At 37.3% G+C, this 16,489-nt stretch overlaps 1 protein-coding gene across 3 annotated transcripts in view; it reads left to right on the top strand.

The window, feature by feature from the left end:
- Positions 1-16,489, top strand: part of ppme1 (protein phosphatase methylesterase 1) — a 67,211-nt gene that overhangs the window by 17,923 nt on the left and 32,799 nt on the right. For all 3 annotated transcript variants that reach the window (XM_072262789.1, XM_072262788.1, XM_072262787.1), the window contains 4 exons: positions 5,123-5,180; positions 10,185-10,236; positions 13,374-13,528; positions 15,236-15,326. In XM_072262789.1, coding sequence (XP_072118890.1) covers positions 5,123-5,180; positions 10,185-10,236; positions 13,374-13,528; positions 15,236-15,326 — 356 coding nt within the window. The remainder of the gene's footprint in view (positions 1-5,122; positions 5,181-10,184; positions 10,237-13,373; positions 13,529-15,235; positions 15,327-16,489) is intronic.

The following is a 16,489-nucleotide window of genomic DNA, read 5'->3' as shown; positions in this document are numbered from 1 at the left end:
TTCAGAAGTATGTTACAAGGACCGGAAGACTTGAGTTATTAGGAGAAAATGAATAGGCTGGGACTTTTCCCTGGAGCGTAGAAGGCTGAGAGGTTACCTGATAAAGGTATATAAAATGAGGGTTTAGATAAGGTAGATAATGAGGGTTGGGCACTTTCCCAGGGGACAGGGATCTGAAACTAGAAGTCGTGGATTTAAATTGAGAGAGATAGATGAAGGGCATTTTTTTTTACACAGAGGATGATGAAACAAGCTGCCAGAGGAAACTGTTGAGGCAGATGCAGCTACAATGCTACATGGTTAGTAAAGATTTAGAGGAATATGGGTCAAATACAGGCAAAAGGGATTAGTGTACTGCATTTGGTTGGCATTGGTTGAGGAGCCTGTTTCCATGCTGCATAACAGATATGTCCCTAATATTATAATCAACTCTCTGAGTTGCATATTCATCATTTTCTGCATCCTGAAGATGATTTTGTCAGTCAATGATCAAGGAACATGTGTAATGAAATCTTGTTTTAATACTTGAGAAATGTCTGTGTTCTAAAATGTTTATAAAATCATTTTACTTTTTCTGTCATTCAATTCTTTGGTTGGAATTGGATATACAAACACTATGATTTTAAAATAAGTATTTCTTTTTCAACTCTTATCATCTCCCAGTGATTATCATCCCTGGATTAACTTGCAATCTCATGTAATTTGATTTGAATATTAGATACTTAGAAGCCAAGTATAAATAGTGTGTTTTATCTCTTTCACTATATTGAAGAAAAAAATGAAATTAGTATATAATTGGAACTGTATCCATTTTCTAATCAAAATGTGATCCACTCTGGTTTCTCATTGGACTTTTCAGAATTAGGTTTATTATCACTGTCCTAAGTGAGGTGAAGTTTGTTGTTTTGTGGCTGCAGTGCAAGACATAAGATTGTAAATTACAAAATAAATAATATATAAAAGGAATTCTGCGGAAGTGTTCATGGATTCATGAGCAATTCAGAAATCTGATGGCGGGGAGAAGAAGCTGTTTTTGAATTGTTGAGTGTGGGTCTTCAAGCTCCTGTCCTTCTGTTGGTAGTAACATGAAAAGAGATACCCTTGATCGTGAGGGTCCTTAGCGATGGATGTCATCATCTTGAAGCATCCTCAATGGTGGGGAGGCTAGTTTAACCCTCTGCAACCTCTTGCAATCCTCTGTATTGCAACCTCCATACCAGACTGTGATGCAACCTGTCAGGATGCTCTTCACCATACATCTATTGAAATTTGCGAATATCTTTGGTGACATTTCAAATCCCTTCAAACTCCTAATGCAGTAGAACTGCTGATGTTTCTTCTTCGTAATTGCATCATGTGTTGGGCCCAGGACAGATTCTCCAAGATGTTGACAGCCAGTAACTTAAAGCTGGCTGTCAACGTCTTTCCACTGCTGAGGACTAGTGTGTGTTCTCATGAGATTTTCACAAAGTCTTCACCTATTCTGCCACAAAAATAGTGACAGATGTGTTCATTACATATCTGATTCGAGATTTGTGAATTGTTGTTCACATAACATTTGGGGCTGTCTGCCTAATGCTAAAATTGTTTGGTTGCAACATTGAATGTGAGTATTGCAGAGGTATTTTAACATGTTTCATCTTGGAAGAAAAAAGTAATATGCTTAAGCCCAGCAATTAATCTGCTCAGACTAGTGTGAGATTATGGCTTCAGATGTTGCAGGATTTGTATTGCAAATTTTGGAGTTTCCTCTCAGTCATCCACTTTGAGGTTGAATTTCTTAAAAGGGCTGACAGAAAAACCAGGGAACCTAGCAACAAGGAGCAACCCATCGCTACTGCCTGTCTTCCCTATATTTCCATGGTTTCTGGAAGGATTGCCAGGATCCTGAAAAAATACTGGGTTAATACCATCCACAGACCTATAAGGAAGCTCAGGTCACAGCTTGTGCAGGTCAAAGATGATCTGGGACTCAGGATGGTTGGCATTTACAGGATTCCCTGTGAATGCGGAGCAGCATATATTGGCCAGACGGGACGTATGCTGGAAATGCGCATCAAGGAGCACAGGAGGTGTACCTGTTTGGGTTACCTCGAGATATTGACAGTAGCAGAACATGTGCAATGGCCATAGGATTTATTTCAACAGCACAAAACTACTGTGCCGTGCCAATGGCTTTTGGGACCGCCTGGTAAAGGAAGCCATTGAGATAAAACTAGAGGAAATGAATTTTAACAAAGACAAAGGTCTCGCTCTAAGTAAGAAATGGAATTCGATTGTAAACTAAGGTGGGAGAGTGGAAACCTGTTTGGATGAGGACAAATCGATCAGGAGGGACAGAATACAGTGGTCTAAATGCCACTGGACTAGACAGGCCCAGGCATCATCCCTGATGAAGATGGCAGAGTTTGTCATCAATATAATCAATCCCTGTACCTGGCTGGAATCCTGAGAGGAGTTTATTCGTTGAATTTCTTGTTTGTAACCTGTAGTTGGTATTATAACTGCAGTTGCAGACAGGTATAATGTGGAAATTGGTTTACTTTCATGTGTTGTGCAAATTTGGTATTAGTTGAATGTGTTATTAAAAATGACAGCCAATTTTATAATATATTTGGGTGTATGAGCAGTGTTATTTGGTGTTTGAATTTGTAATCATACGTAAAGATACCCATGAATGCCAGTAAAATAAGATAGCAAGAACCCAAGTTTTAATTATTTGGTTCATTAAAGAATGTTCTGGGTTTGGTGCTTTGCTTTTGAAATTTTGAACAATAACAAGTAAACGTGGTTGATGAGGTTCCCCATGAACCCGTGAGGTTCATTCAGAAAGTCAGGGAACATGTTTCCATGACAGGGAAGGGGTCTTGACAGGGCAGCTGAACTTGGTTTCTTCACCTTAATTTAAAGAAGGAGAAATCATGCACGGCTTCTTTCTGATAAGATGGCAGAGTGTTTAGATACAGCGGCCTTGTGGTAGCCAACCAAAGCTGTTTTTGTCTTTTTGTTTTAAACATCTTTTCTAAGATCGCAGGACAATTCTAGACATTAAGAACTTCAAGTACTGTAGATGTACTCCATCAGCGAGCTGCTGGTTGGTGGAGGAGCTGGACTTGGTGTAGACCATGTTACTGCTTGCTACAGGAAAGCATCAGAGTTGTTGTGCAAAGGCATTATGAAGTTTTACAGTGAGTGACTGTCTTGGCCATTTCTCTTCTGATCGCAAAACCCTGTTGGACATTGATAATGTAAAATGCTGTAAGTCCATTTCCCTTGTTTAGTGGTGGGACAGACTTCATGAAAGCTGTGTGGCGTTGGTTGTAGTGAGTAGGCCTCAAGCTGTGAGCTTGGCTATTGCAGTATTCCAGGAGAGGAGAGCTGGAGGCAGTGTAGAGTGGTGTCTATGCTGGGCTGGAGGTTGATCCCTTCCATAGTTGTTCCCTCTGGTGTTCAATGGGTGGACTGATAAGTTGGATTGCCTGCATGTGTAGGTTGTCTGCAAACTGCTGAGAACTGCGAGTTCTCAGCACGCGCATCAATTTATAAGGCGTTGTTTAGGGACTTGGACTATATGTTTTTTTTGCGCTGTATGTTAACGTGCTATCTTGTATATGCCTTGTACTGTGTATGACTGTTGGTACTGTGTTTTGCATCTTACCCTGGAAGAACACTGTTTCGTTTGGCAGTATTCATGTATGGTTGAATGATAATTAAACTTGAACTTGATATTTACTGAAGTGAATTTCTGGACATTTGGTTAAATATTTTATACTTTATTGTCGCCAAACAATTGATACTAGAACGTACAATCATCACAGTGATATTCCCGCTCCCGCTCCCTGGATTACAAATCAATAGTAAATATTAAACATTTAAATTATAAATCATAAATAGAAAATAGAAAGATGGAAAGTAAGGTAGTGAAAAGAAAAACGAGAGGCAGGTCCGGATATTTGGAGGGTACGGCCCAGATATAGGTTTCAGATCAAATATGATCTGCATCATATCAATTAACGTGTAAATTCTCTAGGTCCAAATCATTGTCTTTAATATGGGAAGTGGAAAGGGACTGCAAATGATCTTGTGCATAAATCACAAATAGATAAACATAGCAAGTACTTAACAGAGCAGATGTCAAATTGGCCATATTGCAAAGGGGGCTGGAGTTTAAAAATGGGGAAGTTTTGTTGTAGTTGAATAGGGTGTAGGTGAGGCTACTCCTGGAGTACTGTTTTGCAGACAGTCCAAAGAAAAAGATTCACTGGCTAATTCCTGGAATGAGAGGATAATCCAGTCGAGAAGCTAAACAGATTAGGTCTGATCATAAACAGGAGAAAATCTGCAGATGATGGAAATCCAAGCAACACAAACAAAATGCTAGAGGAACTCAGCAGGCCAGACAGCATTTATGGAAAGGAATCCAGTCAACATTTTGGACCGTGACCTTTTGGCAGATTAGATCTATATTCTTTTAAGTTTAGGTGAATGAGGGGTAATCTTAGCATGTAAAATTCTAAGGAATTATAAGGATTGCGATACTTTTACTAGTGGATATTGTTTCAAGGGATGGCCAATTATAACTGAGATACATGGCATTTCTTAGAAGGGTGGTAAATCTCCCCTTTTGAAGTGTTTAAAGTGGAGCTCGATAAACTTCTGAAAGATTGGGGGATCAGACACAGCCTGTGTTGAGGCCTCATCTTGAATCATGTGGCAGGCTTGAGGAGTTAGGTGGTTTACTATTTCCTTGTGTTCTTGTATTCTTTGTAGATAGTTCTTCAGGGTCAAGATAATACGCTTCTATGCCAGTCCTGGTGGGTTTTTAGCATAGGTGAAGAGTGGGGCAGGAGTTGCTTGATGGGATGGATGAGTGGATTGTTCAGTGGAATATTAAACAAGTATTAAGGAGATGAATTTTTTTTATCTTGGAACTTTGTCAACATTGGTACAACAAAATTCCTTGTCATTCGTCAAAAATACGCGCTAAAATTTAAAAATAATTAGAATGAAAGGCTCACATTGTTAATATTTTTAGAAAACGTTTATTAGTATATGATGAGTTATTGTAATATGATGTATTAGTGTGTATGACTTAAACATGATCTGTTATTTTTGACCACAGTCCATGATTATCAGTCGGGTTAAATGCAGGGTTGTGGCAGTAGACCTGCGAGGCCATGGTAAGTTTATTTTATAATAACTTCTGTTAAAAGGAATATTTTACTTTGGCTGCTAAGAATGTTTGTTGTTAGATTTGATAAAGAAATTACTTTTACTTTTCTCTTTAAAGTAGGAAAGTTTTGTATATTCATGTTTCATAGTTTTAGAAAACAATGAATGATGCCTTTTAGGAATATGCACTGCCCCTCCCTTCTCAGAAAGCAAATGTGGGAAGCACAAAGTTTAGCTATAAGCAATTATTTTTTTCTCATATCCCTCCATCACTTGCTTCTTTCTTCTCTGCCCAATTCACCCCACCCCCTAAATTTTGGTATAATTCTTAGCATTTACAAAGACTCAGAATGCCTATTTAGTGTTTCCACGTCATGATCCCACTACCTCTTTCATCACTCACTATACAACTCTTCTATATCCAGGGATTTCCCTTCAAAATACTAGAAGACTCTTAAAAACTCCTGTTACTAATTGTGGATGACAGAACATGTTGTGGAATCTTCTTCCACTCCCGCAATTGTTTTGACTTTTGTCTTTTTAATTGCTGTTACTGGTTGGTGCTAGATCATTGAGTTATCAGCTCCGGATTTGTCCGGATTTTGAGGCACATTTGTGGTAATATGCTGAGGTAAAGATCAAATTCTGATTGGTCGAGTTCTTGATGCTTTGGTGTATCTTATGACATATTTCCAAATTAGACCGCAAAACTAAACAGTGAGCACTGTGCCTTTTGTTTATATTATAAAACAAAGTAACTTTAAACTGCATGAATTAAACTATTAGACTTGTGGAAATAGCTAATGGGAAATATAAGCTGATGTCATAGGTTATCTCCTAACAATAAATATCAGGCTTCCTGAATTTTTGGCTAGCCATTGTCTTGATTATAGCAAAGAATTTTATTTTAAAGCACCTATTGAACCAACAATTGAATGTAGATTGTTCTCTTAGTAACTTGGGAACTATTTCTTTATAAAGTTGTAAAGTATAGTAAATCATGAAATTTCTGGCAGTTTAGAACTTTGTGTTAAAGTAGTCTATGTCCAATCAAGCTTGGAGAAAGTTACTTTAATATTGTTAGACAGCTAAATTTTGACTTGATGTTCCTAGAATGTAGGGCTGCACAGAATGTTTGTAAAGCACAATGAGTCAGTGGGAGGAATTTTGAAAGATAGGTATGTTGAAGTGGGGAAAATTATGTGGGGTTGACTCTTTGATATCCCAACCTAGTGTTGCTTTTTATTTCTCCTAGGGTATATTGCAATATTTGAGAACTTGGGAAGCAAATATTTCCAGATACTTATCAGGGCATAGATTTATATAGCATGGAATCAGACCCTTCCACCACCAAATCGGTTCCAGCTACGAAGCACCCATTTGCACTAATCCACTTTTGTTGTCCCCACATTCCCATCAACTTGCCCCACATTCTGCTACTTGCCATTCTGCTGCACACTGGGGACAAGTTACAGTGGCCATTTAACTTGCCGATCCACATCTTTGTAATGTGGTAGGAAACTGGAGTTCTCAGAAGAAACCTGCATGATCACAGTGACAATGTGCAAATGCTACAGAGGCAACATCAGAAGTCAAGATTTGAGCCCAGATCTGTGAAGATGCGAGTCAGGAGATCCAATAGTTGTGCTTAAGAATCGTGCTGCTGGGACTTAGTAGTGCTGGTCATGGCTGAATTGATTTATAGAAATCTGATTTTATGCAAATGTTCTCCTTTATTTTAAAGCATTTTTCAAGCTAGTAATAAAATGTTTCAGGCTGTTCATTAATGAGGCAATGCAGTATATATTCAGTTAGTTTAATTATGGATATTGTTAGGGTGATTATTCAGTGAAATGGAAGAATGCTTGTAAAATATGGATAGCTATAGAAAATAAATATTTCTGATTTATGGAGAAATCTGCATATGGATAGCTCTCAAGAATGAAACTCATAACCTGGTGATTTTCTGTATTGAATTCACAATGACATTTTCCTTTAGTAGTATGAAATACTAGCTGATTTTCAGTGTTTTCCCACAGATAAGTAGTCAGGGAGAGTAACTCATTGGCATTGTGTATGGTGGATGCATTGACAACATTGACAACATTCCAACATCTGTCCTCCCACGCTGACTTGCAAAATAAACAGTTTGTTACTTATTTGTTTATTTGGTACATGGAACAGGAAGAGGCCCTTTGGCTCACAGTGTCTTATGCCAATCATGATGCCATTTTAAACTAATCCCAATTGCCTGCATATGGTCTATATCCACATTCCCTCACTGTTCATATGCCAGACTAAACACCTCTTAAGTGGCTTTCATCTCTTTTCCTGGCAGCAGGTTCCCAAGGGTGTAGGTATTTGGAATTAAAAATCTTACCTTGTTAATCTCCTTAAATCTTGTTAAATTCCTCTCACCTTAATGCTATGCCCTCTGGTATTTGATATTTCAACCCTGGGAGAAAGACTATTTATACTGCTCATCATTTTATATGTTGTTGTCAGGCTGCTCTGTAGCCGCCTGTGCTTCAAAGAGCACAGTCTTTCATAAACATAATGGTGCAAAATACTTTGTTTTATAAAAAAATCAGGGAATGAGTGCAGATAAGGATAGAAGTGTTAAATTCTGGAGATAACAGGATGCATAACCTTGAAGTTAAATATGACACCAAGGTTGTGAGCTATCTGAAATAAAAATAGGAAATGGTAGAATTCTTCAATAGGTCAGGTAGCAATGGGAAAAGAGCAACAGAATTAATGTTTCAGTCAAAAACTCTTCATAACAGGAAAGAGAGAAAATGAGGTAGTTTCATGTTGCGTGGTGGTTAGGAAGAGATGTATATGTCAAAGGTAGTTTCTGGTAGAGTGAGAGCAGGGTTACTATGAAGAGCCAGGAATGCAATTATTTGTTTGATAGATTAATGAAGAAAGGGAAAACACAAAATAGTAAAATCTGTGAAGAGTACAAAGAATAAAACATCAGATGTGTAAGAAATATAAAGCAGATAAGGCAGTACTAATGGACAGAATAACTAAATTAATATAGTTGGTGGATAATCTATAGCAGAATAGGCCAGTTCTAGTGCAAACGTAGAAAGAAAGCAGATACCTGAAATAGTTGAATTTGATACTGAGTTTGGAAGGCTGCAATATTAGGACACAAGATAAGATGCTGTAGTTCAAGTCTACTTAGGATCTGATTTGTAACGTTGCAGGAGATCATAGGATCACAGGCAGGTGGATCACCAGGAGTGGGATGGAAAATTAAACTGACAGGCAAGTGGGAGCTTGGGATCACCCCTGTGATTTAATGGAGAGATTCCACAAAATAGGTCAACCAATTATGTTTTTTTTTCAATACGTGGGAAACAAATCTCAAGTGTCAGATGTAAAGCACCAGAACCGGATTGAATAATACTAGTGGTGCAAGTGCATTGTTGGTTTGCCTGGAAAGAGAGTTTGGACCCCTGGATGATGGGAAGGGATGAAAGGACAGGTACTTTATCTCTGTGGTTAATGGGAAAGTGTCATTGGAATACTTGATGGAGGTGGAAGAATAGATCAATGAATCATGAAAGAAGCAATCCCATTGAAGAACTAGAAGTGAGGATGGGAGGGTGTATTTGATTTGAAAATTGCAAAATATAACCCATTTAAAGCAGAGGTTGGTGGAGGTGGGAAAAAGAGGATTGGAAATGAGAGGAGACTTGATAGGGGTGATTATGATGAGAGGCATAGATAGAGTGGGCAACCTGCACTTTTTTTCCCATGGTGGCAATAGACATATTTTTAATGTGAATGCAGGAAAGTATGGGGGAGATGTCAGCAGTAGTTTTTTTACACACAGAGAGTGGGAAGTGCGTGGAACTGGGTGGCGGTAGAGGCAGATATATTAGGGATATTTAAAAGACTCTTAGACATATGGATGAAAGAAAAATGAAAGACTATGTGGGAGGGATGAGCTGGGCTTTGTTAAAAGGTCAGCACAACGTCGTGGGCCAAAGGGCCTATACTGCATTGTACTATTCTATGTTACATAATAAATTTAGATAAAATGGATACAAAAAAAGATGTTTGGACAAAAAAAGGGTGTATGTAGGAGAACTTCACACTGATAATGATTTATAACTGCTGCTATCAATATTGTGGAAGAGGAGGTGATTAAGGGTTTTAAAAGGATTATGTGATTGTCTGAGGTGATAGGGCTAATCAGGATGCTATATAAAGGTGGCTTACTGTGATGATTATTGGCTGATCATACAAACCAGGAAGTCATGCTAGAGCTGCATATAAGGTAATAGCAGGGTCACGGTTGGCCACTCGTTAAGAGTTCTGAAAGGATGTGATGGCTCAAGCAAGGTAATAGAGAAGATTTGCTAGGATGTTACCAGGACTTCAGAAGGTTGAGAAAAGATTGTTAAGATGGAGATATTCTCTGTGGAACTGAGAGAAGGTTTAACTGATGTGGATGAAATTATTTGATTCCAAAATAGGGTGAATAGGAATGACAATTTTTAAAAATTTATATTAGTGGATAAGTCAATATCTGGAAGATGTGGGTTCAATGTGATCGGTAAAAATTCAAAGGCAAGTTTGTTTTCCCATCCTAAGAGTTTGGGGGAGGGGGATCTGAAACTTGCTGTATAAATGTGTGGTAAAGGCATAAACTCTTAAAAATACCTGGATGAATATCCTATGCTATGACTGACAAGGATGTGGAACAAGGTTGGCAAGTGGAACTAGACTAAATGACTCCCTTCTTTTGTTTGCTATGGACATAGTCAAACGGGTTCCTGTGCACTATATTTTGGTGCGGTCAATACTGGAACATTCCTACTGCAGACTATATTAACTCCTCCCTTTTGCCCAGGTTCTGTAATTTTTTGGTAGTTTTCTGTTCATTAAAATGTGGAAGCCAAACTGCATCAAAATCAAATGATTTATTCTTTTTACTATGAAGATGGGAAACCAACTGTTATGAAAACATTTAACTGGTTCTATTTATCTTCCAGGTGATACAAAAGTTGTAAACAGTGAAGATCTTTCTGCAGAAACCATGTCCAGGTACAAAAACAGTAAAATAATTCCTTTCGTGTTGTAAGTGATTCAGCTACTCAATAGCAAATTGTTTATTTCCTACCAGTGTATTTTTGCTCTGTGTTACTGCAAGGTCATTAGGATCTTTTCATAGTTTCTTAGCAATCTGTGAAATTTTCTTGTGAAGTGGGTTGCTCCATCTGTTGACAAGATCTCCCATGGTGAGGTACATCCTGACTAGCGGTTTGCATCTTGAGTGTGAAATGTAAGTGTTCCAGAAACATTGTCAAACACTTAATAAATAATGCATTCTTTTAGTATGACCAAAACTGTATGGAGTTTTCCATTTACTTTTTCATAGTTAGATTTGCAACAACACTTCCAGCGGATCATGTCTGTGGATTCATTATGATTGTGGTTTCAAAGTTTAGTTATTGATTGGGTGAAATTGAAACTGTTAAAAAAACAAATTTTGATAGTTATTCTTTGTGTAATTATTACTTAAATAATATTATCCCATTTAGTTGGATCATGCCTATTAACCATCTCATATCTATTTATTTCCCTTTGCTCAATGTTCTTTGATGACTGCGAAGAGAAAAATAAACCATTGATCTGAGTACTGGACATTTTAAATGAGTCAAAATCCTGTGACTCTTACTGGAGAGAGTTCCAGACTTTTTTTTTCTGGTCTTTGTATGCAAATGTTAGTTTCACTCTTAAATCTGCCAACTCTAATTTTAAGATCATAATCTTTGTACAGGATTTGCCAATCAGTGGAAGTAATTTCCTTTCTATCTACACAATGGAATTTGCTTTTAACTTTACTGACCCTATTTAATTACCTTTCAACTATTAAAATTTATTTATAGAAATCATATTTATGCCTTGCCCTCATTATTCAACACTGTGTCATTTTTTATGTTAAGTATACACTGTAGAGCTGGAAAATAATTGCATTTTATCTGACTGGCATTACTAAACAATTGAGTGCTGCACTGGATTCTTAGCCTGAGCTTGAAAGGTAATAGTAGTTCAGCAGGATTACTGAGGCAGGTGCCATTCCTACTAGACTCTGAGAAAGAGCCACTGTGTGTATTTCAAAAATAAAAGCAGAAATTGCTGAAAATATTCAATTGCTGGACAGTTAACAGTGGAGGGAAAGAAACAATTATTTAATATTTCAGGTCAGTGATCCCTCATCAGAACTAAGAATAGGTTTTAAGCCTGCTGCTCTGCTGTGTCCCTGTTGGCTGTCAGTAGCCAACTGAAGGTGGTGTTGCCAAAGATGGTGATGCTCCAGGTACGAAGTTAATCAGGTTTGTCTTTCATTTGTATTTGCTTTTTCTGTTTGCAGTTTCTTCCACTGAAAGACAGCAGCTTTTTACGAGATATGCTTGCATGGAAGGAACAAGAAGGGGAAAAGCAGGCACTAGGAAAATGGACAGGACTGAACTGTTATAAATATTTTCAAAATTAGTTTAGTGTTTTTTTTGTAATGACCTTTCTTTTGTATTGTACCGTGGTGGATGCTGATACTCAGTGACAGCAAAATAGTAAGGAATGGCCTGTTTATTTTTGGTACTTCATGAGCAAATCTGTAAGAAACAATAATCACTTGCCATCTGGGTTTATTCTGAACCCAGATAAGAGTAAGTGGATTGTGTATGTACCCAGTCCCAATCTGCCTGTCTTTGAAATACAGGTGCTGGCTAATAAATAACAATTCTGACATTAAGCTCTGTATTAGTTCTGATTCAGCAGCCTATTTTTAAGTGAACATGCTGCAGTTGATAGTTTAACAATTAACCATCAGCTACAGTCAGTTGTATTTGACTGTCCTTGATTGAGTATTCCTAATTTGGACTCTCTTCCCTATTAATGATACTTCCCCTTCCTTTAAGATTATCCATAAGACAGAATATTTAATTATGTTATTGTTCAGTAGAGCAGATTTTAAAACATTTAGTATTATCTAGACATTTGTGATTATAAAAATTAAATTTTCTGAGAAATTCTGTTGGTTAAATGCCAGTACAATACTCCAATTGATAAATATAAGAACTGTAGATTTCCTGTGTGTTCTCTATTGTACTTGCAAAATCAAAAGCAGAACAGTTAATAAGTACAGTTCAGAATTCTTGCTGTAATACGGACATTAGTTTCATGGAAATTGCTGTCCACATCACTGCAGAATTTTTCATCACACTGAAATGGAAATGTGCTGCAAAATTGCAGAAATACTCAAAGGGCAGGATTAGCTTTAATTTAAAATTAACTCTAGACTAAGCAAATAAACTCTTCTCAGACTTCCCACTGGGTACAAGTGTCGATTATAACCGATGCTTCAATGACAAACTCTACCATCTCATGAAGATGACAGAATTTATCATTAAAGCATCAGTTATAATTGATACCTGTACCCAGCTGGAATCCCAAAAGTATTTATTTGTTGTATACAACAGGAAAGCACGAGATCCTTTTCTAAACTAGACACTTAAACTACAATTAAAATGTATTATAAATAGTTTAGGTCTGTTGTCTTGTTAAGCCTCTTAATTTCTAATTTCAGTATTACTTTTTAAAAATATTTAAGAATTCCTTTTGATCTTGAAACCTCAAGTTTTTTTATTTTAGAAGCTTTTAGAGAATTTCACTGGCAGTAAACGAACTTTAACTGTTAGTTTTCATCTTTTCCAGATTCCAGAATGAAATAAGGTCATTTCTGTGTATTTATATACATCAAAAATGCAAGAAAGTGAAGGCATAAGCTTACCTGCAGCATTGAAAGATGCTTTATTTCTATATTAATGTAGCATGCAAATTTGTTTTTATCAAGCTTAAACCACCTTTCCAGCTCTGGAAGTGGGAGAAACATGTTAATGTTTGATCTAAGATTGGCTGATAAATGTTTTGTCTGTATAGTACTCAGTTTAATTCTAAAAGTTAACACATTCATATAACAAATGCAAATCAAAAAATGTGTACATTGAATTAGAAAAGACTGCCATGGGATAAATATCTTGACAGTGGGCTGTTTAGCACATTGTATCAAGATTTGATAACGCAACTAATGTTGTAAGGGTAAAAAAGTTTGTAAGTCAGCTTTGTTGAGAAGAGCTTTGTATATATTTTTTTAAAATCTGTATACTTTTCCTTTACAGAGACATTGGAGATATAATTGACACATTGTATGGTGCAGATGCTCCCCCAATTCTGTTGATTGGCCATAGTATGGGTGGAGCAATAGCAGTTCATTCTGCAGTAAATAACTTTGTGCCATCTCTTCTGGGTCTCTGCGTGATTGATGTGGTAGAAGGTGGGTTATTTATATTACTACATCATACTTAAAGTACAGTACTGTGCAAAAAAAAGTGTTGGGTGCCCTGGTGTTTTTAATATAAATTTTGTTATAGATGTTTTTTTTTTGTCTTCTGCATTGTCTTCTGCAAATTTTAGATTTCCAAACATTCATTTTCCAAAAAATTAAATGTTACACAGAACTTTTTGTATGTTGTTAAAGTAACATTTTTTAAAAAACTTGATTACTTTGTAGGTATATAGCCCAGTGCATGATTAGACAAAGATAATAAACAGGATGCTCATGGTCAATGACATCATGAGTTGAATGAACTAAACTGATTAACTGAAACGGAAACAGGTGTAGAAGGAATCAGACTGGGCAAAGGACAACCAAACTAAAAGGTGACGGTGTGGCAGATGTAACAATTTACCCCACAAATCATCAATATTTTCACCATGGCAAGTGTGAGCACAGCATCATGACACAAGGTGGTCATCCTACGTCAGCAAAGTCTCTCCCAAGCAGAAATTTCATGGCAGACAGGAGTTTCAAGATGTGCTGTCCAAGCTCAAAGCACAAAGAAACAGGCAAGATTGAGGACCAGAAATGCAGTGGTTGGCCTTAAAAACTGAGTGCAGCAGACGAGAGATACATCAAACTGATGTCCCTTCTAAATCGAAAGAAGTCCAGCACTGCTATCAACTCTGAACTCACAGAAAGCGCTGGAACCCAAGGACACCCCTCTATAATCCGAAGAAGTCTTGTCAGAAGTTGCCTTCATGGAAGAGTTGCTGCCAAAAAGCCATTCCTCTGAAGTGGAAAGAAAGCCAAGCAATTTATCTATGCATAAAATAAGGACTGGGGTGCTGAACAATGCAGCATGTTCTGGACTGCCAAGTCAAAATTTGAAATTTTCGGTTCATATAGGAGACATTTTGTCCTTAGAAGAGTTGGAAAGCGCTACATGGATGAGTGTCTGCAACCAACAGTGAAACACGGCGGAGGTTCCTTACGGGCTGCATTTCAGAAAATGGAGTTGGTGATCTGGTCAGAATTATAGGAATCCTCAATACTGATTCTCATTGAGCACACAATACCATCAGGAAGGCATCTGATCGGTCCCAACCGCATTCTGCAGCAGAAAAATTATTCCAAACACACAGCCCAGGTCATAAAGAACTATGTTCAGTGAAAAGAAGAACAAAGAGTTCTGCAACAGATGGTATGACTTTCACTGAGCCCTGATCTCAACATCATCAAGGCTGTCTGGGGTTACCTGGAGAAACAGAAGCAAACGTGTCAGCCAAATTCTGCAGAAGAACTGTGGCAAGTTCTCCAAGATGCTTGGAACAACCTACAAGCTGATTTTCTTATAAAACTGTATGACAGCGTATCTAAGAGAATTGATGCAGTTTTAAAAGCAAAGGTGGTCACACCAAATATTGATTTGATTTGGCTTTTTCCTGTTATTGCTCTTTATAGTATTTTTTTGATATTTAGAAACTTCTAATTTCATTATTTTTGAAAGCATCTTTGCTTTATAGAAATTTTTTTCCTGTGCCTAAGATATTTGCATAGTAATGTAGTGTTTCTTTTAAAAGTAGGTCTCATCAAATTCTTTGAGTCACGGTTTCTGTAAACCACCGAATGACAATTTTTACTGTTGCATATGTATAAATAATTTTCATAGCATTCTGTAACATGTTTTAAAAACATTCCTAGGCACAGCAATGGATGCTTTAAACAGCATGCAAACGTTCTTACGGAGTCGACCTAAAGTATTCAGCTCTGTTGAAAAAGCTATTGAATGGAGGTGAGATTTCTTTACTTTTCTGAGTACAAGTAGCACCACCATCTCTCTATATACATGTAGGGTGTCTTTCTGCTGCACCACCCCTTCCTTTAATCAGTCTATCATTCATTTGTCATGAACCACAGGTATATGAGTTACTCCTCTTTAAGCAAGAAGTAACTTTGCAGCTGAATGAGTCAACAATCTTTTCATCCAAGTGCTGGATCAAGCAGGATGTTGCAATCTGATTAGAACCGTGGGGAAAAAATGCCCAAGTTGCTGTCCCATCCATAGCAAGTGTCATCTTGGGTTGGAAGTTGGGCATTTTGAAAGGTTTTGAACTGAAAAGCAAACCTAAATCACATAGGAAAAAATCTTTAAGAAAATCCAGGTAATTCCTAATTGGGAATGATTGAAAAATGAGTATTAAGCCAATAAAAGTTAACTAGTGATGGTAAATGGTATTTTGTATAGAATTTTCTTTGTTATTCATTTTTGAGAACTTTACTGGGGACGTTTGAATTTATTATCCATGCTTGATTACCTTCAAGGGTGGTGGTAAACCGTAGTCCTTTTGATGAAGGCACCCCCATCCTGTTGGGTATTCAATTCTAGTAAAGTGACAGCAAATTATTTTCCAGTGTGTAACTTGGAAAGAAGCCAGTCTCAGTGGTAGCCCCTTCCATTTCCTGCCCTTGTCCTTCTCAGTGGTAGAGGTGGAGAGCTTGTGAGGAACTGTCAAAAAGGAATTTTGGTGAGCAGTTGTTGTGTGTTATGTTCATCACTGTCAACACTCTTGCTTTATGACTCAAGCCCCTTTGACAGCATTTTTGATTTCATATTTGCCAATTGTAAATAGATCACAGTGATGTGCATGAATAATTTGGAGGAAAATAACTTGCACCATTATTAGTTATTGGGCTACACTTCATGCTATTGAGCTGTTTGGAAGTTAGTCATTGCAATTGGCAGTAATCATTTGTGGAAGAAATACTGAGAGGTGGAAGCAAGTCTTAGTTTTATTGGATTTGGTGCTTTTATCTTCAATGTTACAGGAAGAATAAAGGATTCCTTACTTACAGATTTCACGCTCAAAAGAGCATTGCTTAAAGAGGGCTTTAACTTGCAGTAATGTATCGACTCAAGCAAATACAGTTCACTGAAGTGCCGGAACAAGGAAGATC

This window comes from Mobula birostris, chromosome 7, assembly GCF_030028105.1.
Source record: "Mobula birostris isolate sMobBir1 chromosome 7, sMobBir1.hap1, whole genome shotgun sequence".
NCBI lineage: Eukaryota > Metazoa > Chordata > Chondrichthyes > Myliobatiformes > Myliobatidae > Mobula > Mobula birostris.
The sequence above is the reverse complement of the archived record's forward strand: the minus strand, read 5'-3'. Positions and strand labels throughout refer to the sequence as shown.